At 36.9% G+C, this 24,663-nt stretch overlaps 1 protein-coding gene across 3 annotated transcripts in view; it reads left to right on the top strand.

Moving 5' to 3' along the window:
• Positions 1-11,250: 11,250 nt before the first annotated feature.
• The window catches only part of LOC110626848 (probable apyrase 6), a 30,803-nt gene continuing 17,390 nt past the window's right edge, over positions 11,251-24,663 (top strand). For 2 of the 3 annotated variants that reach the window (XM_021772980.2, XM_043961707.1), the window contains exons 1-4: positions 11,251-12,018; positions 14,763-14,875; positions 15,557-15,664; positions 21,398-21,452. In XM_021772980.2, the coding sequence (XP_021628672.1) occupies positions 11,388-12,018; positions 14,763-14,875; positions 15,557-15,664; positions 21,398-21,452 (907 nt within the window). In that variant the 5' untranslated portion in view covers positions 11,251-11,387. The remainder of the gene's footprint in view (positions 12,019-14,762; positions 14,876-15,556; positions 15,665-21,397; positions 21,453-24,663) is intronic. The other variant, XM_021772978.2, reaches the window with a different exon arrangement.

Raw genomic sequence — 24,663 nt, 5'->3', positions numbered from 1 at the left:
TAATTTTTTTAAAAAAAAACTATAAATTATCTTCGGTTCATATAATTTTAATTATACATATTATTTAGTTTTTATAATTTTAAATATGTAATATTTCTACTTAGACTTTTGATAATCCAATTGTTTCTTTCAATATTTTCAATAACAATTCCTAACAAAATGTCAAACACTTCAATAATATCCACAATCAATATCAACACAAATATTTCATATGCATCATGAATTCAAATAGTTAGTAATTCTATCTACAACCTACGCGAAAAAAAGAAAATAGTGATAGTAAATTTTTTTCAAATAAAATATTTAATTAATATAATTTAAATGAAATACAATTAAATCATGTAATAAATAAACTAAAATAATTTGATCATGTAAGTAAATTTATTTCTTTTTGGTACTCTTTTATTTATAATTAAATATCGACTCTATAAATTTAATGAGATTATTAAGTAAAAAAAAATATTTTTTAGTAAAGAATGCCAAATATCTTTAAAATTCAAAAGTCATGTCCATAACTATAGTGGTATGACTGAACATCCGAGTCCGTAGCTAATTCTATATATATGACACACGATACTCTTATACTAATATACAATTTTCATTAAATTCATCAGAGTCGGGTATAAATTAAGATTTCAATATTCTATTATATTCATAACTTCTCATATTTATAATTTAAGATACTCAAATTATAATTCTCACATGTTTTATCTCATTCGAATTTTCCTACAACAAAAATTCATAACTTACAAACTATTTCATTTCTAATTTTTTATGTTACACCATTTAATTAATTTTTTATATCTTATAAGCAACCAAATAAAATTTAATTTTAAACTTAATACTTTTCCATGTGCTGAACTCATTAAAATTTAAAATAATATCCCTTATATCACACAAATATATTTTCATAACTCAGCTTTACATATTACCATTTTAATCCTTTACAAGTTGTTAAATTTTGCTTTTAGTCCAAAAGATTCATTCTCCAACATTTTATTCATAAGTCAAATTTATATTGTATACTTCAAACACTTTATTCCTTATTCATAATCTATCATTTACTCTAGGGTTAATAGCACATAAAATCCAAACCTTTTTTTTACTTTTTTGCATTTTAATCTACTAATTCTAATTTTGGCACAATTAACCTAAATTTCAAATTTTAAAGAAATTTTATCTAGGTTAATAATGCAATTCGGAGAAGTATGCCCCATCCTAAGTGGCATACCACTTGTCTTTTTTTATTATTAGAGTCGGATTCCATCTTTCTCATAAAAAATTAATTATATAAAATCTTAGTCGAAATCAAATTAAAACTAGAGAAGAACCAAGTCAAACCTAATATAATTATTTGGTTCAGTTTAGAAAAATTAAAATTGATGTTAAAAATTGTGCTTAATTAAAATCCTATACTTTTAGTTCATTCCCTCCTCGACTTCTCAAATCTCAGTTCCAAAACAATTACAATAACACTCTAAAATTCACTTTCAGTTTAATAATTTCATCAAACTTCCTTCAAGATAGGTGTGAAATAACTCAATTACAAATAGGAAAAAAAATGAGAAAAGAAAGAAAAAAATTACAAAATAATATTGATGATAAGGGCTACAAGGTTACACTGCAATGCTTGGAAGTTTGATACTTCTTTGACAACCTTTGGAAGGAGGCTATGCTCGCCTAACGATGATCCTCTTTCAAATATTGCTAGTAGCCATTGTGGAGGTTTGAAACTCCTCCTCCAAAGTTCCTCATTCATGAATGGAGTTTGCTCTCATTGTCACTCTTCCTCCTCCTTCGGCTACTCACTGAAACTTATCCTCCTTCAATTGTCTCTTGAAAGAGGCATGCATGGAGCGAAGAAGAAGGGATGCAGCGACAGTAGGAGTCAATCAGATAAGATGAGTGATGAATTAGAGTTAGGATACTTTTGTGTGTATAAAACATAATAAAACAACATATCTTTAAAAATTAGTTTAGTTTGGTTTGGTTATTTTGATTTTTGATTGAAAAAATCAAATCAAAAATTGCTTAGTATTTAAAATGACAGGTGAAAAGTGGGATCCACCTTTAATAATAAAAAAAGACATGTAGCATGTAACGCCCTTGCCCATCTATTAAATAGTTGAGTAAAGGATGCAACATAATATATTATATATAATTGCACATCTAAACTTAAAGTAGCTTCTATATTATCAGTTGTTATTTAATTTATTTAAAAATATATTAATTCACATTAACGGTTTTAAACAAAGAAATTATAAGAGTTTTCCTTATTTATTAGCAATTATCCATGTGGAAAAAAAGTTATAAATTCTCAATATTTACTCAATTTACACTATTAAATCTATAAATGAAACATATTAACTTAAAATAGTAAACATATTGATTTATATTTTATTATTTTCAACACTCATTTACAGACTCTTGGTGGTTTATTTATGTACATGCCAAACATAAATAATCAATGTATAAAACTTGAGATTAACTAGTTATGATAATGTCTCTGTGCTGATGCAGAACCAGACTTCTTGTTTATCACTTCTTTTGTCTGTTACCCGCGCATGGAAAAGTCCACTGCACTGAGCTCACACCTAGTGGATGAATAATAATATATTTGTACAAAATATAAACAAGATTACACATGACAATTACAATAAAATTATTTTATAAGAATGTGTGGAAATTTTGTGTATCTGTGGGTGAAAAGTGAGCAAATTAAGTCATGCAGTTATATACATTTAATGTAACGACCCGGAAACCGATACCCCTCTGTAACGGCCCGAACCGCCACCGGCGCTAGGATCCAGATCGACTTAAGGCCGCCGGGACCCGTAGCAAGCCAAACATACCTCCTATCACCTGGTCAAATCCCATACATGATCAAAACTTTAACATAAAAACTCAAACATCTGATGTACAAACCGAGCCTGACCTGTATACGACATAACTGAAAACATAAAAGGATCCCCTACTAGAGCCCTCATCAAAACTCTAGCTGGGTCAACATAACATCACATAAACACACTTTGGGCACAAAACCCACATAAACCCTAACATGCATATCTACCCATACTCTACCATTAAAACCTTTATAAAACTTCAAAAGACACTAGGAAAGCAAAGATCTACACTTACCTCTTGAAGATCGAGGGTTGCGTGATCTCGAACTCGGAGGTGTGGAGAATCCAAGCTCCAAAAACTCCAAGCTCCCAAAACTTCGATCTAAGCTTTAAAACTCTTCAAAATAACCATGGAACTCATGAAAATATGAAGGAGATGAAGAAAAACATGAAAACGGCCAAGGGAGGACAAAAACTCACCTGAGCTCGAGAAAGGGGAGAAAACTCGCCCATTTCCGATCTGAGGGCTCTTTATAGGTGGCCTGGTCAGAGACCTTCGGCAGCCTAACGTGCCCCCTAAACTCATGCATGTTCGGCGGCCGAACTTGACTTTCGGCGGCCGAACCTTGGCTCGTTCAAACAAGACTTTCGGAGGCCAAAGGCGCTCCCGAAGCCTTTCCATGTTCGGCGGCCGAACTTCACTTTCGGCGGCCGAACCTGGCAAATGCCTCATTGGTCTTTTCTTTTCAAAACTCAATTCTTTTTCATTTAAAACCATGAAATCAGTAAAAACCTTTTAGAAAACACATTTTACCCCTCTAGAAGCCTCTGGCATCTTCAAAAATTCTAGATTCCAACGGAGATTCCGCCGGAAGGTAGGGATTCCAATGCCGAAATCTAGCCGGGTATTACATTCTTCCCCCCTTTAAGAACATTCGTCCCCGAATGTTCCACAAACAAACAGGCATCTCAAATCATAGCATCAATCACACATAAACAAGCAAGCAAACCAGCAAGCAAAACCTAAAAATCTCTCTCCTGAAAGAGAGACACAGGCACTGTTGGAGTAAAACTCCCGGGTCTCCCAAACACTCACTATCAACCAGTGGTGATTTCCAAAACTTTTCACCATCAGGATTTCCTTGCTCCTCAATTCTTGACTTATGTGTCCATGATCCGCACTAACTGCTCAACATAGGTGAGATCCCTTGAGATCTCCACCTTTGGTTCTTTAAGAACCTCACTTGGATCTGACACGAGCTTCCATAACACAGAAATCCGGAAATCCGAATGGACTTCTCCATAGGAAATCACCCTTATCAAAAGAAACACCTTAGCAGTACCCAACCTACTCCTGAACTCCACTGGCTTCCGCTGCGCTACTCTGATCCTTACTTTTTCTCTCCATCTTCACTAACTGGCTTCTTCTCACTTCTGACCCAAAACTAACTCTAACTCTTACAGGTAGTACCCGGATTTCAAGTCTATCTTGGAAAACAAACAGCTCCTACTAGCTGTCCCAATAGATCATCCATCCTGCATGGGAAATACCTGCCCTTGGTAGTGACCTTGGTCAACTGCTTACAGTCGTTACAAAGTCTCGATGATCCATCCTTCTTTTTCCACAACCACACTGGAACAATCCAGGGTGAGGTACTAGGTCGGATAAAACCCCTGTCTACCAAGCCTCACCTCTATTCTGACAACTCTCAACTACAGGTGCCATCCTATAGGGAAGGACAGAAATGGTTCTGCGTCCAGACACCACTTCTATACCAAACTCTAACTCCCTGACAGATGGTAAACCTGACAACTCGCCTGGGAAGACATCTAAGAACTCTCTCTAACAACTGGCACTGAGGCTGGTTCCCTGACCTGACTGCTAAACTCTCAACAAGAACTCGAACTGTAACAGCCCGAAAACCGAACTGCCACCGGCACTAGGATCCAGATTGACTTAAGATCGCCGGGACCCGTAGTAAGCCTGCTATCCTGTCTGTATCCCTATGAAATCCCATACATGATCATACATTTTCTGTAAAAAACATAAAACTTTTCTTCATTCCAAGGCTTAACCTGTGCATGCACTCTCTCTGTTCTCTACTAATCCCTACTAGAGCTTCGCATGGCGCTAGGCGGATCAAACTCATAATGTTAAGCCTGGTTTGCTCATAAACATACAACAATAAAGAAACATACATAAACTGATCATGTGACTCCACAAAGGGATTACAACTCTTATAAGTCAAGCACCAAATCCTCAAAGAAGCTCAGGATCTTCACTTACCTCTTACACAACTTGAGGAAGAAGGATCCTAACGTGGAGATATGAAGAAAAGCTCTTCCAAAGCTCCAAGCTTCAAAACTTGGTTCTTTTGCTCAAAACCTTCATAAGTCACCAAAACTCTTAAAACTCTTGAAAGATTTGATGAAAATCATGGAAAACATGGAAGTCAACGTGGGAGAGGCTGAAACTCACCTCTGGCTGCAAGTGGAGGAGAAATACCCTCCTTCCACCGACCCTTGGCCCTTTTATAGGTGGCTGGCCAGACCACCTTCGGCAGCCGAACGTGAAGCCGCAACCATGCAATGTTCGGCGGCCGAAAGTGACCTTCGGCGGCCGAACCTTTGCATTTCTCCCTTGTTGCTTTTCTTTCAAACCTCAAAGCTTTTAACACTTCAAAACATGAAAACAAGTGAAAAGACCTTAGAAAACATATGTAGTACCCTTCTCGAGGGTTCCGACACCCAAGAGTCCACCGGACTACAGGAATTCCGATGCCGGACTCGAGCCGGGTATTACACGAACCCTCTGACAACCCCTCCTACGCACCCTACGAACCTGATAGGCTGACATCAAACCTCTAGGCATCCCTACTGTGTTCCCTCAACAGACTACCTCTGACCCATCCTGTCCTCTGAACTTGACTACCTTGTCTCTGCGGACCAAGATAGCACTACAAGTAGAAAAACCCAGTCCAACCCTAAACTGACGTCCAGACAGTCAAATCTAAGACCTCAAATTCGGGTGGAAGGCATCTACCCTCAACTGACACAAAACTGAACCGGCAGACTGACTCTGCCCCAGATGGATCACACTCGAGTCCACTGACCCAAAGAGAACACTCTAGCCCAGAAGCTATCAACTCAACCTCTCGACGGCTCCTAGAGCAACTAAAGAAAGAGAACCACCATAGTTCACAAAACATACACATCAGAACATTCAAAAGTGAGCGTACCTGACACCACCATGTTCGATGTGTCTGCCTCCTGCTGAGCTTGGGTGAAGATCCGAGCTGGAGCTAACGGACCTTCTCCACGGAAACCTTCAAAAGAAAAGGCTGACCCTCTTCCTCTGCCTCGACCACTAACCTGAACCATGGCTGGAGCTGCTGGCTGAGCCGCTCTACCTGAAGTTGCTTGCTGGGACGGAGCCAACCTGGGCGCAGTGGGATACTCACGTGCTATGTGCCCCTCCTGTCCGCACCTGTAACATACATTAGTCCCATAACGGCAGACTCCCTAGTGCGGCCTTCCGCACCTCAAGCATCTTGAACTGCCTGAGCCAGAGCTCAAACCACCACCAAAACCCAGACTAGCCTTCAAATTCTTCCAGAACTTACTCTTCTTCCCCCTTAGGGTTCTGCCCCACTTCTTGCTTTTCGTGGAGGCTGTGCTCAGAGTGGAGGGATCAATCCCTCCTGAACCTGAGATTCTGGAATCCTGAGTCTGAGCATCCTCCTGAGAATCTCCCATACTGACATATCTTCTCTGAACATCCATCTCCACTTCTCTCGCACTAGCTGACATCCTTCTTGGAGCCATTCCTTCTCTGCTCACATCAAAAGACCTTCCAGGGTCCCTTGATGTTCCCCATCTGCTGACTCCCCACGACTGCGCTCTTGGCAGAGCAGGGGGAAAGGTGTCCATACCTTCCCTCTCAGATAGAACTCCAGTCGATTCCACAGATCGACGAGCACCTCGCATTCTGGCTCCTCTGAAGAACAACACACAAGCATACAAACAATCATTAGCATCATACGGTTCATATGAAAACACATGAACCCACATACATATCATACATACATAACATTAATGCACATGCATAAAATCATGGCATTTCACATCATCAATCAATACAGGACTCAACATCCTATCCTGGTGGACATGATTCTTCCTATTGTGCTTGCCCTTCTATGACCTCTAAGCCAACCTCTTTCCGATGTGCAACACACCGTACTCTCGAGGCCCAAAGCTCTGATACCACTCTGTAACGACCCGAAAACCGATACCCCTCTGTAACGGCCCGAACCGCCACCGGCGCTAGGATCCAGATCGGCTTAAGGCCACCGGGACCCGTAGCAAGCCAAACATACCTCCTATCACCTGGTCAAATCCCATACATGATCAAAACTTTAACATAAAAACTCAAACATCTGATGTACAAACCGAGCCTGACCTATATGCGACATAACTGAAAACATAAAAGGATCCCCTACTAGAGCCCTCATCAAAACTCTAGCTGGGTCAACATAACATACATCAAGCTGGGATTACATCCAAGGAACTAGAACCTAACCTGTGCATACATCAAACCACAAACATAAGACCTCCACTAAGGTCCTCATCAAACTCTAGCGTGGTAACCAACACATGCCACAAGATTTAGTTCAAACTCAACTCAACAATAAACCATACATGCATCATGTACTAAAAAGGGACTAACCAAGTCTTAGGGCCAAGCACAATACTAATCCATAAGCATAACTCCACTTATGTAACGACCTGGAAATCCGGACCGCTACCGGCGCTAGGATCCAGATCGGCTTAAGGCCGCCGGGACCCGTAGCAAGCCTAACATACATCCTGTACATCTGGTATGATCCCAGACATGGTCAAACATAAACATAAAAGCTGTAAAACATAAAATTTGTGAACTTTTTTCTTTCTTTCATACACCAAGCTTAACCCATGCATGCATGCACAAATCATAATCATAAACCCCAACACTAGAGTTCTCATCATCAACTCTAATGGGGCAACATAAAATAAGCTTGGTTTTCCTATCTCATTAAAGACATACATAAGGACCATATACAAGGGATTAACCACACTTCTAGGGCAAAGCACAACTCTATCTATTACATTACATTGATTTACATCATAACATTTTTCATTTCATTATATATCTTTACCTTACATCATGTCCACTACTAATCTATTACATGAATCTGACCATAGACATAACCTGCTGATCTTCTGACTATCTCTGACCCTGCAAACCTGGGGTTAGGGGAGAGGGGTGAGCTATAAAGCCCAGTGAGCGGAAACCACACTAGTAGAACAGTTCATTTACAAGTATGCCATCATGGAATGCATCACATCACAAACATATCACATCAAGGATGAACTTGTCACCATTAGCCCTCTACATATCAAAATATGTCCAACTATACCAGGGGCGATGAGGCCACACCTAGTATTCGCTTACATAACTCATATCATAACATGTCCAACTATGCCAGGGGCGATTAGGCCACACTTGGTCTTTCCTTACATATACATGATGGCAGGGGCGATTAGGCCACACCTGGGCTTTCTATATCATACCATGTCATCTCATATCATATTATCTCATCTCATATTGAGGGCTAAGGATCATCCAATATCCATCCACATCAACAACATATTATGCAATGCATCATATTCGTGGATTCTAATGCAAGACAACCTAATACATATCATGGCATTTCATGATGCATGGATCATGCTCTAAAAACTTCTTTTTGGGTTTCAAATCTTCAAAACAAGGGTAGATCTCATGAAAACTTAAAGGGTGGGTAGAGAAAAACATGAAAACGGCCAAGGGAGGACAAAAACTCACCTGAGCTCGAGAAAGGGGAGAAAACTCGCCCATTTCCGATCTGAGGGCTCTTTATAGGTGGCCTGGTCAGAGACCTTCGGCAGCCTAACGTGCCCCCTAAACTCATGCATGTTCGGCGGCCGAACTTGACTTTCAGCGGCCGAACCTTGGCTCGTTCAAACAAGACTTTCGGAGGCCAAAGGCGCTCCAGAAGCCTTTCCATGTTCGGCGGCTGAACTTCACTTTCGGTGGCCGAACCTGGCAAATGCCTCCTTAGTCTTTTCTTTTCAAAACTCAATTCTTTTTCATTTAAAACCATGAAATCAGTAAAAACCTTTTAGAAAACACATTTTACCCCTCTAGAAGCCTCTGGCATCTTCAAAAATTCTAGATTCCAACGGAGATTCCGCCGGAAGGTAGGGATTCCGATGCCGAAATCTAGCCGGGTATTACATTTAAGGTCATTCATATTATGGTAACTATATTGTATGCATACTTATAAAGTATTAATAAGTCATATAATTAAATCTTAACATTTATAAACTTTTAGCATGATCAACTAGCTAGATAAGTGAAAACTGAGCCTGTATAGTAAAGTGTCAAACTATATGGCCTGGGGCTGAATGTTGTGCCTGTATGGCTCAAAAGTTGAGAAACTATATGACACATAGTGTGTTGAAAATATAATATCATGTAGCCCATTAGAGCGCAGTACTGCTAAACTATATATGGCATGCATATTTTTATTCTATCTATGGCTCCCACTAAGGTTTATTAAGGCCAAGAATATATATTTACATGTTAAATATTTATTTGTACTAAAATTATCCATTTAGATGCTTACATATTGAAACAAGTAAACATGTCGAATTATATATTCATAAACAAGCATGCTATGATTCAGTTATTAGAGTTTAAAGATATTAAAAACTTATTACTGATTATTATTATTTTAACTCTATATTTGCATGTATAACTCTATATGAAATGCAAATTGAACTTCTAAACACAACTTTTAGTATTGTACCTATAGGCGAATTGTGTGTTAAGCGGCTATGGATAAGTTAGCACATCTCCTAATTAACTCGGAATTAAGCTAGCACCTCCCCTAAAACTAATTACCCTAACTCTAAAATGGTACAATTTAAGTCTAACATTTTCTCTGTTTCTATCCTTAGGTTTTGAAATGTGACAATTCTCCCCCTCTTTTTTTAAAAAATTTGTGCTTGAAATTTACTTGTCATCAATATTTAGGGGTGTTTTTGCCTCATTAATTCCTCACTTTCCCATGTAGCTTCCTCTGTTTTGTGGTTCCTCCAAAGAATCTTCACTAATAGAATCTTCTTATTCCTCAGCTCTTTTATTTCTCATGCTAAAATCTTTATTAGTTCCTCTTCATAAGTCAAATCAGATTAAATATCAATTGTCTCGGAAGAAATGACATGAGAATGATCAAATTTGTATCTTCTCAGTATGGATACATAAAAGGCATTATGTATCTTATCAATACAAGGAAAAAGAAGTTACACTGGTCGGCAACTTTCTTTACTATTCTAGTTGTAAGGGAGATGGTAGAATATAAACAAACAAGAGTAGCAATAAAGAAAAAAAGTAACAGATAAATGAGATTAGTTGAAAGAAGAAAATGATTATTTATCTCTTTTTAACTATGTTTTTTCTTTAAACTAGCCTCCCTTATCTATTATTTCTTTTTTTTTTTTCATTGCCATTCATTTAAGTTCTATTCTCTCTATTAGCCAAGGATGCCACCACTGATCTTCTAATGTTTTGATAATTGTTTTAGCAATTATCCAATATTTTAAAATTGTGATATAAATGTAAATTTTGTTAAAAATTTAGATTATTTTATTCAATAAACTAAAAAAATTGAAATATGAAAGTAGAGTTATAAAAATATTTAGACTATTTTAGTCAATAAGTAAAAAATATAAATTAAAAATAATAAAAATACCAAATAGAATCATAAAGATGCCATATTAAATTTTGATTAAAATTAATTTGAACTCAAGAATAAAATCTTGATAAATCTTAAAAATTTGATTTAATTGTCTAAAATTGAAAGTTTATGATATAAACTTGAATCGATCAAAATGTTAGTATTATTTGAATTAATTTGCTTAATAAGTATTATTATTATAAAAAATTATTATTTAATTTTTATGGTATAAAAAAATTTATTAGTTAGTTTATTTATTTATTTTAAAAAATATTTTAAAATATATATGACCTTTTAAAAAATTTACTAGTTAGTTTCTTTATTAATTTTAGTCGTTAACAATCGTAAAAAAATTTAAAATATTAAAGATTAATTAGTAATTTTTTTAAAAATTTAAAAGATTAATTAATAAATTTTTTAAAATTATAAAAATTAAATAATAAAATATTTAATAATAAAATTAATAAAAATTAATTAATAGATTTTTTTAATATTAAAAACAATTTAATGTATTTTTTAAAATAAAAAAAAAGAAAAATTTTTTTGCCGTGAAACTAAACAGTACGTTATTGTTTTGGTTTTGGTTTTGAATCTGGCGGATGCTCATATGCTTCCTTGAAACTTCATTTTCATAAACACCCGTCATCGATTGATCTAACACGAACCCATAAACAGTAACCCTGGAGCATCCAAATGTGAGTAGCCTACCATCTTCATCTGCTCTATGGATTTCTCAACACTTCAGTCCAGAGCTTCCACCGCCTACTTCCCCCCTCACCGTACCCAGTTGCATCCACGCATGCACTTGAACTCCTTCTCTTCTCCATACCAACCTTCCCAGAACCCCAACAATAAATCACAAATCCACAAATTTTTGATCCTCTTCATATTCCTTCTCACAGTTCCTTTCCTCTTTTACCTCTTTTCTACTGCTCAGAAGATCCACCATTCGTCGAAATTTGCCGAGCCCAAATCCAAATTCTTCTCTGTACTTATCGATTCAGGTCTTTATGGGTCCCGCGTCCGCGTCTACGAGCTCTTGGCGGAGGGAACCATGCCTTTTACTGATGGTTCAATGCCGCTGATTGCTGGGTCCATGAAGGTTCGGTCTGGATTGGCTGGGTTTGCAGAGAACCCGGAGAATGCAGGTGATTTGGTTGATCGGTTGGTTAAGTTTGCCAAGGGGCGGGTACCCAAGAAAGAGTGGGGGAATACTAAGGTGCAATTAATGGCTGGTGGTGAGAAAGTGGACCGGTTGGAATTGAAGGTGAGAGAGATGATACTGGAGTCTTGTAGACGTGTTTTGAGAGAGTCTGGCTTTGCATTTAAGGAAGAATGGGCACGGTTTATTGCAGGTTTGTGGCTTTTTGTTTGTGATATCGAAATTGTTTCCCTTTATTGTTTTGATTGTTTGATTGGAAATGCAATTTGATTTTTTTATTTGTTAAGATATGACAGCTTAATTCGTGGTACTGACACTTGACAATGTGGCATTTTGTCTGAACCATTTTGGTTAAGGATCTATTTATTATAGTTGAACATCTTTTTAATGTAAGTGATCAAAGAGCAAGAGACAAGCAGGAGTGGAGTTGAGTTTGTTTAGTGTCTCTTTTCAATTACTTCATGTTTTTGCATCTGGGATATTGATACTATTTGATGTGGATCTGTGGTTCCTTGGAACTAGAATGAGATTTAGGTAAACTCTTGAGGTTGCTCTTCTCCACCCCTAAACAATGGTATGTTTGCATTAAGAAAATAAGCATGACAAAACATTTTGTTACAAATGCATTCGTGGGCTGGGGTTACGGCTGTCGTGGACAGCATGAAAAGGAAACCAAATCAGCAATACAAGCACTAGTCAATTGGCAGCAGTTTAGTTCCAAGTTTGATTATAGCAATTCTGCAATCAATTTTATTATTCTGCAATCATCTAATTGTAGCTTTACTATTTTACAAAAGTCAAACCAAATCATGTAATCCCTATTTAAGGAGACTATCAATGCAATGAAGGAATAAGAAGAATTTCACAATCAATTACATAGGTTTAAGGCTCTATCTAAATGAGCCTAATGTCTGAAGCTCCCTTTGAAGAGCTTCCTTGCAACATACACCATAGGTTCTTCAAGAGGACAAAATTCCAATTAAAACAAGATCATTGAAGCCGATTTCCATGTGCAACGCCTGTGATCCTTTACTCCAGAATATAACAACTTGGTATCCATGTGTTGTTAAGGCGAGGGGTGACAAAGTTCCTTATAACCTTAGGCAAGAGGCGAGGCGACGCCTTTTTTGAAAACAGCGGCAAAAGCCAAAATTTATATATATATATATATATATACTTACAAACACATCAATGAACACATATTCAAAGGAGCAAACATATTCAAATGAAAAAAATCATTTATAGCAATATAAGAGAAGAGGACGTAGTGCGTACCTGAACTTCTAGCTTAAATATGAAATGAAGTTGATACTGTAAAAGTAGAATTAAAATAAGTGTAAGATTCTATTAAATTTGGGTAAGGCCTAATTCACTCCAAAATCTCATTCAAGAGGGAGGATTGCCCATGGCTCGTATAAGGTACTCACACAGGTCTGCAAGTAGGAGAACTACCTTCAGCTGTGACATTGCCTTTATTGCAATTCCCTCCTCTTCAGGTGGAATCTATGATGGAATATGAGAGCTCAATGGAGGGAGCTTGGGTACCTCAGAGCTCGGGATCTTGGAAGAATTTGGTAAATAGTTTCTGCATGTTTTATTCATTAGCAATAATCCCTTTTTGTAGTGAGGCTTACAATGCAAATAACTAATCAAATACAAGTAGAGTTTAATTTGAACAGGGTCACTTATCTAGTTGACGAGTACGAACTTTCTCAAATGAGGAGAAAACACATCGTTCATAAGTTCCTAAAAAGTAGAAAGCACATTAGTAAGGCCAAATGGCATAACTAAGAATTCAAAATGGCCATGATGTATGCGAAAAGCTGTTTTTTCCACATCTCGGGTATCCATTCAAATTTGGTGGTACCCGGAGCGCAAATCCAATTTGGTAAAATATTGAGCCCCATACAACTCCTCAAGCAATTCATCGACTAAGGGGATTGAGAATTTGTCTTTGATAGTCTTAGCATTTCATTTCCTGTAATCTACACAAAATCTCCATGAACCATCCTATTTTTTAACAAGTAACATAGGAGATGAGAAAGGAGAGTGGCTTGGACGGATTATACCTAGTTGAAGCATGGATGCATATTGTTTTTCAATTTCATTCTATGCCAATTAAGGTGGCAAGGCTATAATATCATGAAGAATTTTTGGAGAAATTTTTAATTCTATTCCAACTGAATTGATCTTTACAAGGTTTGAATGTTTATACATAAAAAATCAACCTAAATTAAGAATATTTACAATAAGAACAAAATTCTTATAATCAAGCCCTATAATCAAGTCTAATTAGGATTCAAAAGATCTGAATACTCCTAATTAGGAGTCTTCTATGTTGGTTAGCAATTACTCTATATAACAATTCTGGAATAAATACAAATTTGTTACAACAGATTCCAGCTCATAGGTCACACAATTCTTATCTTCAGGTGGTTAAAGCTGGTGTGCTTAGTACTGTATCTGATTGAGCTGAAGAACGATCACTGATTTGAGCTGAAATGCTTTTATTGGTACGCACCGTTTTATTTCCAAAACTTCCCGTTTCACTAAATTGAACTTTTGGTTGCTCCAGCCTTCGTGCAATGCATTGTTTCAATAATTCTTCATTAACCTTATTGGTTTAGTAGTTGGTAGCAGACCATTTGACTACATGTAGTCCATTTTGAAATTGATTTTCTTAATTGTCACCATCATGTTTTATATCGCAATTGCTGCAAAAAAAATGCACAATGTCAGTTTGTTTTTGAACCATTTTATTTTTTGTTGCCTAGAATCCTTATCCTGTGCACCCGTTGAAGTCTATACTTTTATTTTATTTTATCATTGTTTACAGAAGAAGGTTAAATGCCTTTGCTTGCAGGTTGCAACACTTGTATCATAAAAAAGTTCAAGAATAAACTGATTTAGATGACATATAATATGATCATGTTGCAGATAGAGAAAGGGGAGTCTTTGCTTGGGTTGCTGTAAACTATGCACTTGGGACTCTGGTAGGTGATCCTCAGAGAACCACTGGGGTAGTTGAACTTGGTGGAACTTCTTTGCAGGTTTTTTTTCCACAATAAAATTTTTATTCTTTAAAATGTCATTGCTCTTTTAAAGTGGTTGAATTCGATGCGTGCTACTTTGTACTCCTTGCAACTCAAATTATTATGTTTGTCTAAATATTTTGATTGTTCTTAACCCAACTAAATGTTGCTTGAGCTACTGATTCCTGGGTTCCATTTGCTTCTGTCATATTACTTTAGATATAGTAGCATCTTTTCACGCCTGAGGCTGCATATTTATGAATTGAGATGAAAAATTCCTCTAAACTTTGGATTTTTTTCTTTAAACTGGATTCTTTTCTAGTCTTCAGGTCCGTTTGACATTGTTTTTTGATCTGCTTGTGATATAACCACTATCCTAAATATATTAGTTTGGTTTTAAGTTAAATTTGACATGTTTTAGTCGTAAGAACTCCAAAACTACTAAATGGCATTTTCAAGCTGTTTTTTCAATAACAACTAAAATGGTGTTTTTTCCAAAAAGCAGGTTGGATACAATCCCAAACAGGCTCTTCTTTGTCCCATAATAATTGTCCACACAAGTGGGTAAACTGGATAATGTTAATGTAATATCGGCATTAAATGGTAATAAGTGCAATATGCATTATACATAAAGGTCCTTACTATTGATTTTTGGATGGATGGTATCCTCAATTTGAATCCTGAAATTAACATGTGCAGGCTACATTTGCTTCAAGAGAAGTAGTACAAGGGCAATCTCTGCAGATGATCAAATTGGCAGGAATTACTTACAATCTTCAGACACAAAGCTTTCCAAATTTTGGCCAGGTCTTTCCCATGTATTTTCCTGTGTTGCTTGATGTTCATGATATGTTATTTCATCTCTCTTTCAGTCTTGCTGACTGATATTAGAAATCTCGCTACGGATACAAATTTGCTTTTCTTTTCCCCTGCAAATAATAGCTGCTTTGGCAAGAATGAAATGGTATCACATGATGTGATTCATATCTGCTGCTGATTTTTCAGTGGAAACGTACAGAAAAAGCTAAAGATTTTGTGGATGCTTGTTTGTTTACTCATCATGACGTTTTTGCACTGGAAAACCCCTCTGTTAAGACTAGTTAGTCTGAGTTCATGTGTGCACATGCCACATAGACCAGATAAAATTTTGAAAGCCTCATTTTTAGTGGAAGAAAGACAGTTATCTACATGAGGTGAACCCTACCTAAAAGCAAGATCTAGACCCTGAAATTTTTGTATATATCATTTCTTTGTTTCCCTTTCTACCTCATTTTAACTTGGAGGCAGATTATCGTCCTCTGCATTATATAACGTATGATATGCATCCATTCATAATACATAGAAGAAAGATGAGAAAGAAAAATGGAGAACTTAATGGACAATTATTTTTATTCATTCAAGTCGTTAAAGTGATTGAATCTTCTGCTGTATTGATTCTTATGAACTGTTATAAGTTATAGAAAGTAAATATGTTAATATAGGAAGTAATATTGATAGATGGGTCAGTTGCTTAATCTTAGGGATTGTATAATCATAGGCTTGATTTTCCTTCCTGTTTAGATACCGTCTCTCATGTATAAATAGGTTGTAATCTCTATTGTGAAAGATAACAACAAAATATTATCTTTCTACATGGTACCAGAGCCATTCTCGTAGAGATTTAATTTTTTTTTTCTCTCTAGTCAAGTTAAACAAAAAAAAAAAAATTTGGAGACTTAGGGCTCTGTCAATTTGGGTTACCCATAAAGGGTAACATTTGGATCTCACCATCGCTGGAGTCGCCACATCGTTCCCTTGTCAGATTTGAGGTTTGTTCGCCGTTCGGGTTTTGTTCACGGGTACTGTTCATCGATACTGTTCACGCCGGGTACTGTTTTCTGATTATGTGTTTCTTTTGTTGCTATCATTTTGGGTTGTTGTCCTTATAGCTGAAGTTAAAACCACCATCGTAACTGATGTGATTCCTATGATGACTAAAATCACGGAACACAAATTGAATAGATCTTCCGATCAGGGAATTTTGATATCTGCATATGAGTATGCACAATTCATCCAATACCAGGCATCTCTAAAATCCTCTAATTCCTCTATCACTGCAATTGCCGAGTCCGGTAACTCTACTGCATGTCTTGTGTCTTCATCCTCCAAATGGGTTATTGATTCTGGTGCTACCGATCATATGTCAGGTAATTCTACCCTTTTGTCCAATCTTGAGTCTCATACATCGCCTTCTTATGTTACTCTTGCTGATGGCACTAAATCTTCTGTCATGGGTTCTGGTCATGGGTTCTGGTCATGTCAACTTAACCTCTTCTCTTTCTGTATCCTCTGTGTTATGTCTCCCTAAGTTCGCATTTAATTTGCTTTCCGTTAGTAAACTCACTCGTGCCTTGAATTGTTGTGTCTCATTCTTTCTTGATCACTGTGTTTTTCAGGATCTTTCGACGAAGCAGATTATTGGTAAAGGGAGTGAGTCAGAGGGTCTTTACGTCTTGCATCAGCAACTACCTCGATCTCCTCGATCTCTGGTATACTCCACGCGTTTAACACCTTTTGATGTTCATTGTCGTTTGGAGCATCCTTCTATCTCGGCTTTGAAGAAGTTATATCCACAGTTTCATTCTTTGTCTATTCTAGATTGTGAGTCTTGTCAATTTGCCAAACATCATCGTTTACCTACACTGTCTCAAGTCAATAAACGGGCTTCGTCCCCTTTGAGTTAGTTCATTCAGATGTTTGGAGTCCTTGTCCTGTTGTGTCTAAGTCTGGCTTTAAGTATTTTGTTACTTTTGTTGATGATTTCTCTCGTACTACTTGGTTATTTTTAATGAAGAGTCGTTCAGAATTATTTTCTATTTTTTTTGCATTTTATGCTGAAATCCAAACCAAATTCAATACTTCCATCCGTATATTACAAAGTGATAATGCTAAAGAGTATCTCTCTGGGGAATTTCAATCTTATTTGTTACAAAAAGGGATTATTCATCAGTCCTCTTGTGTTGCCACTCCTTCACAAAATGGAGTTGCTGAAAGAAAAAATCGACATCTTCTTGAAGTAGCCAGAGCCCTTTTATTCCAAATGAAGGTACCTAAATATTTTTGGGCTGATGCTGTATCCACTGCTTGTTTTTTGATCAATCGCATGCCTTCCTCCATCCTTCATGGTGATATCCCTTATAACATTTTGTTTCCCACTAAATCTTTGTTTCCTATTGAGCCACGTATCTTTGGTTGTACTTGTTTTGTTCGTGATGTTCGTCCACAGGTTACTAAATTGGATCCCAAATCACTAAAATGTGTCTTCTTTGGCTACTCTCGACGTCAGAAAAGGTATCATTGTTTTTCTCCTGATCTGAATCGGTATCTTGTGTCTGCGGATGTAACATTCTTTGAGTCCACTCTGTTTTTTCCACCGTCATCTGTTTATAACATCCAGGAGGAGGAAGATGACCTCTTGTTATACACTGTTCACTCTCTGAGTCTCTGTCTCCTCAGACTACTCCTACACCTTTCGCTCATGTGCCAGGTCGCCCTCCCATCTTTCATGTGTATTCCATACGCTTAGAGGACTCTGACTCCGTTCCGCTACCCGCTTCTTCGTCGACCGATGCTGCTCTTACTGATCCTTCACTGTCTGATTTGGATTTGCCCATTGCTCTTCGCAAAGGTAAACGTACTTGTACTTATCCTATTTCATCTTGTGTCTCTTATGATCAATTATCCTCTTCTCGTTGTTTTGCCGCTGCTTTAGATTCTATTTCAATTCCCAAAACTGTTATTGAGGCTTTGTCCCATCCTGGTTGGCGTGCTGCAATGAAAGAAGAAATGATGACCCTTGACACTAATGGTACTTGGGAGTTGATGTCCTTGCCCCCAGAAAAGCGGGCTATTGGGTGCAAATGGGTGTTTGCAGTGAAAGTAAACCCTGATGGATCTATTGCTTGCCTCAAGGCCCGTTTAGTGGCCAAAGGTTATGTACAAACTTATGGAGTTGACTATTCTGATACATTCTCCCCAGTTGCCAAGCTCGCATCTGTCCGATTGTTTATTTCCTTGGTGGCCACTCATGATTGGCCTTTGCATCAACTGGATATTAAAAATGCTTTTCTTCATGGTCATCTTCAGGAGGAGGTTTATATTGAGCAACCACTTGGTTTTGTTGCTCATGGGGAGTCAGGTAAGGTTTGTAGACTTTGAAAATCCCTTTATGGCTTGAAACAGAGTCCTCGGGCATGGTTTGGCAGGTTTAGTGAGGTGGTCCAACAGTTTGGAATGAAGATGAGTAAGTGTGATCACTCAGTTTTATAGAAATTCTGATAGTGGAGTAATTCTGCTTGTAGTATATGTGGATGATATCTGTTGAATCCCATGTCGGTTGTGGAAAGGGGTAATGTGCCCCTTATATGAGCCATAGGCACTCCTCCCCCTTGAGCTAGCTTTTGGGGTGAGTTAGGCCTGCCCCAAATTTAATATGATATCAGAGCCTCTCCATCTGATGTTGGGCACCCCATAAATGTGCCACGCACCAGTAAAAAATTCTGGGCGTGAGGGGTGTGTTGAATCCCACGTCGGTTGTGGAAAGGGGTAATGTGCCCCTTATATGAGCCATAGGGACTTCTCCCCCTTGAGCTAGCTTTTAGGGTAAGTTAGGCCTGACCCAAATCTAACAATATCGTTATTACAGGAAGTGACATTGCTGGCATCACATCCTTAAAAGAATTTCTTAAAACACAGTTTCATACAAAGGATTTGGGTTCCTTGAAATATTTCTTGGGAATTGAAGTCATGCGGTGTAAGAAAGGCATCTTCTTATCTCAAAGAAAATATGTTCTTGATTTGTTGGCAGAAACAGGAAAATTGAGTGCTAAGCCTTGTAGTGCCCCAATGACCCCTAACCTTCAACTTACCACAGAAGACAGTGAGCCATTTGCAAATCCTGGAAGGTATAGAAGATTAGTTGGCAAGCTGAATTATTTGACGGTGACTCGTTCTAATATTGCATATTCAGTGAGTGTGGTAAGTCAGTTTATGTCTTCTCCTACCGTTGCCCAGTGGGATGCTTTGGGACAGATTCTTTGTTACCTTAAAGGGGCCCAGGGCGAGGCCTATTCTATGGTAACCATGGGCACTCAAATATTGAATGTTTTTCTGATGCTGATTGGACAGGCTCGAAAGTTGATAGGAGGTCAACTACTGGGCATTGTGTTTTTGTGGGAGGTAACTTAGTCTCATGGAAAAGTAAGAAGCAAAATGTGGTCTCCCGTTCTAGTGCTGAATCTGAATATCGAGCCATGGCACAAGCCGTTTGTGAAATCTTGTGGGTACGTCAACTGTTGGAAGAAGTTGGGTTCACAAATTCGGTGCCTCCAAAGTTGTGGTGTGATAATCAAGCAGCTATCCACATTGTCTCCAATCCAGTATTTCACGGGAGGACTAAACACATCGAGATTGATTGTCATTTTGTTCGTGAAAATGTCCAACAAAAGTTAATATCAACAGGACATATCTGAACTGGAGAACAATTAGGAGATATTTTCACTAAAGCTCTAAATGGGACTTGAGTTGATTATATGTGTAACAAGTTGGGCATGATTAACATCTATGATCCAACTTGAGGGGGAGTGTTATAAGTTATAGAAAGTAAATATGTTAATATAGGAAGTAAATATTGATAGATGAGTCAGTTGCTTAATCTTAGGGATTGTATAATCATAGGCTTGATTTTCCTTCTGTATAAATAGGTTGTAATCTCTATTGTGAAAGATAACAACAAAATATTATCTTTCTACATGAACATACTATGAAAATTTGGAATTTATTATTCAACAGAATTATTCATTTTATTTTTTTAGTTTGGATACTTGAAAGCTTGTGTTATTGTAGTGAAATCCATATGCTGCAACTGCATACAAGTTTAAGAATGCATTACAGTTTTCAGCATTATCAAAATTCAGTCTGGATGAAAACACTGAAAATGGATTTCAGTTTTCTCTAAAATACATATTTTTGGTTAACAAGCTCTTTATTTAACATCCTTCCAATAAACTGCTAAGGTTGATGAATTTGGTATAACTAATCAATTACTGAATGCAGCATATTTGGAGTCTTTATCACTGTAAAAAGGTAATCTTTGTTATCTATTACAATAGAGATTATAACATATTTATACATGAGAGACCGCATCTAGAAAGGACAGGAAATCAAGCCTATGATCATGCAATCCCTAAGATTAAGCAACTAACACATCTATCAATATTTACTTCCTATATTAACATATTTACTTCCTATAACCTATAACAATCACAATCAAATTTGTCCTCATTTTGATGAGTCAAGGCCAAGACGCAAAAGCAACTATACATTGTTTTTTTTATGCTATTTTGTCATGTCAGGGAAGTATTTGATAATGTTCTTTCTGGTTGTGTACTATTATGTTTTGTGCACAAGTTTGTGTTAGTTTCTGCTGTTTCATAAAGATCAGTATTATTAATAATATCGTGAAGGGTCCTTCACCCAAGGATGGCTATTGTTTTCATGCAGGATGCGGCATGGGAGTCTCTGCATGAGCTACACCATTCTGGAGAGTTGATCTCCTGTAAGTTTTATGTTGCCTTTTCCTTCCACAATACATTAGGATGGAGATTGAGTTTAGAGGCTTTGAATTAAATAATGCATCATTTGAATATCTTATTACTAGTGGCAGCTTCCTTTATCTCCTTTGGTTACACCCTCCTAACATTAGTCTTTCTGCTATCAGAAGGAACAGAAATGTATTTGTTGTCTTTGTTTCTATTCCATATTCCGTTGCTGAGAAGATTTGAGAATTTTTAACCATGTGAGTCTATCATTGTTGGGCATTTTATGAAAATGGTGTCCTCAAAAAATTTTTTCTAAATAGGTGTTTGTTGAAAAAAATTTGTCAATTCAATTTCAAGCTGAATTTAGTCACTTGTGCAAGGTTAGAGTGCATGCTGCTGCTCTGACCAGTGGTAATGACTAACACTCCTCACAACAGTGGTAGGATGATTTTAATTTTAAAAAAAAGCATGCTAGAGCATGACATGCTTTGACATGCCGACACACAAAGGCTAGACAAGAGCCAACAACAGTGTAGTTGGCACATTTGCACGTGTGCATAAATATATGCTTAATATGTATAATTTTTCTATGTTAGAATTTTTTAAATCATGGTTAACAATTGCTAATTAATAATTCATATATTTTTTTATTGATTTTAAAAATATATATTTATAAATATTTTATTATTGTTAATTGATTGGAAAATTTGTGTATTTTTCATTCACAATGAGTAGAATTTATACACAAACTATGAAAGTTTTCCTAATCAATATAAAATACGAATCCTAAAATAGACTTCTAAAACAGTACTAACGGTAATAGACTCCTAACTTATAGCAATAACACTCCCCCTCAAGTTGGAGTATAGATGTTTATTATGCCCCAACTTGTTATAAATATAGTCAACCCTAGCCCTATTCAGAACTTTTGTTAAGATGTCTTCCAACTGCTCTCGAATTTTGACATTTAGAAAGCAATATAAAGAGCAAACTGATTATCATATCATAACTTTGCTGGCAAAGAAAACTTGAGACCAACTTCATTTAATAATTGGTATATCCAAACTATCTCACATACTGATTCTGCCATGGCTTTATACTCCGATTCTGCACTAGATCGAGAGACCATATTTTGTTTCACTTCTAAACTTGAGACCAACTTAATTTAGTAATTTTATATCCAAATTATTTCACATACTGATTGTGTCATAGCCCTATACTTTGATTTTGCACTGAAAAACACTCAATATTAGAGTGTCCATGATTTGAATATAACAAGCCTCGTCCTGGAGCTCCCTTCAAATAACATAAATTTGGTCTAAAGTTGCACAATGATTGGTTGTCGGAGAAGATAGGAACTGACTCACAATAATAACAAAGTATACAATATCAGGACTAGTTACTATTAAGATAATTTCATTTTCCAACAAGTTTACTATATCTCTTTGGGCCTTTAAACAATTCACTATTATCTTTTGTGAGTTGTAAATCGAGACTCATGGGTGTACTACATGGTTTGACACTCAAATTTCCTGTTTTAGCCAACAAGTCAAGAACATACTTTTTTTGAGGTCGGAAAATGCCAGTATTGCATCTTGACACTTCAACACCGAAAAAATACTTCAACGGTCGCAAATCCTTCATATGAAATTTGGTATGAAGAAAGGATTTTAAAGACGAAATGTCGGTAATATCACTCCCTGTGATGACAATATTATCAATATGCACAACTAGTGAGATAATGCTAGCCTTAGATTATCTATAGAATACTGAGTGATCATACTTGCTTTTTGTAACCCAAATTATTGAACTACCTCATTGAATCTTTCAAACCAAACTCAGAGCACTTTGCTTCAAACCATATGAGGATTTTCAAAGATGAGACACCTTTCCATACTCCCTCCTAGCAACCAACCTGCGTGGTTGTTCCATATAACTTCCTCATGGAGATCACCATGTAAAATGACATTTTCAATATCTAGCTAGTATAGGAGCCAATCATAAGTTGCCGCCGTTGAGATAAAGAGTCGAATAGATGCCATCTTTCCTACCGGAGAGAAGGTGCTAGAGTAATCAATACCATAAGTCTAGGCATACCCTTTGGCCACAAGACAAGCTTTGAGACGAGCCACAGAACCATACGGATTTACTTTTACTACAAATACCTATTTACATTCAATAGCCTTCTTTCTTGCAGGTGAATTCACTAAAGTCCAAGTACCATTATCATCTAAGGCTTCCCTTTTCTCTTCCATAGCAGCATGCTAACCAAGAAGATAAAGTTTCATGTATTGTTTTAGGAAGAGAAATAGAATCTAAAGAGGCAATAAAGGACTAGAGGAAGAAGATAAGTGATCATAGGAAACAAAAGAAGAGACAGGGTAAGTACATTGACGCTTACCTTTCCGGAGAGCAATAGGAAGGTCAAGTAGGATCTGGAGTATTGGATACTGGATCTGACGGCAAAGATGAGGGTAGAGAACTTGAATCATTGGGTTCTAGATCATGAGTCTCTGGACATCGGAAGTAAACATGGACTATAGGTGGCCAAAGTGGTGCTGGAATAGCTGTAGGAGCATCTATAGAACACGCTGTAGGGTTTACAATATAAACAAGTATACTATCATCCTCTCTTTGACTCTTAGAAGTAGAGGGCATAGCAAAGAAGGCTGTATTTTCCAAGAAATTGGCATCAGCAAAGACAAGGTAGCAGTTAAGGAGAATAGCATCCATAACCTTTTTGCAAACGTGAATCTAAGGAAGGCATACTTGAGGGACTTTGGATCTAATTTGGTAATTTGAGAACGAACATCACAAACAAAACATTTGCTATCAAAAATTTGAGGTTCAAGAGGGAATAATGTTTTGGAGGGAAAAAGAAGAGTATAAGGAATATCACCACTAAGAATGGGAGAAGGAATTCTATTGATAAAGAACAGGCAGTGGAGATAGCATCAGCCCAAAATTAAATTGTTTGGGAACAAAAAGAAGTGACGGTGTGACCTCAAGGTGTTTATTTTTTCTTTCTGCTACCCCATTTTGAGAAGGCGTTTTAACACAATTAGACTGATGAAGGATACCTTGTTGGGCCATGTATGATTGAAAGGGGATTGAAAAATATTCTTTAGCATTGTCACTGCAGAGAATGCACACACAAACATGAAATTGCATTTTTATTTTAGCACAAAAGGTACAAAAGATAGAAAATATTTTAGCACAAAAGGTACA

The sequence above is a fragment of the Manihot esculenta genome, chromosome 11 (assembly GCF_001659605.2).
Source record: "Manihot esculenta cultivar AM560-2 chromosome 11, M.esculenta_v8, whole genome shotgun sequence".
Taxonomy (NCBI): domain Eukaryota; kingdom Viridiplantae; phylum Streptophyta; class Magnoliopsida; order Malpighiales; family Euphorbiaceae; genus Manihot; species Manihot esculenta.
This window is presented reverse-complemented; position numbering and strand designations above follow the sequence as displayed.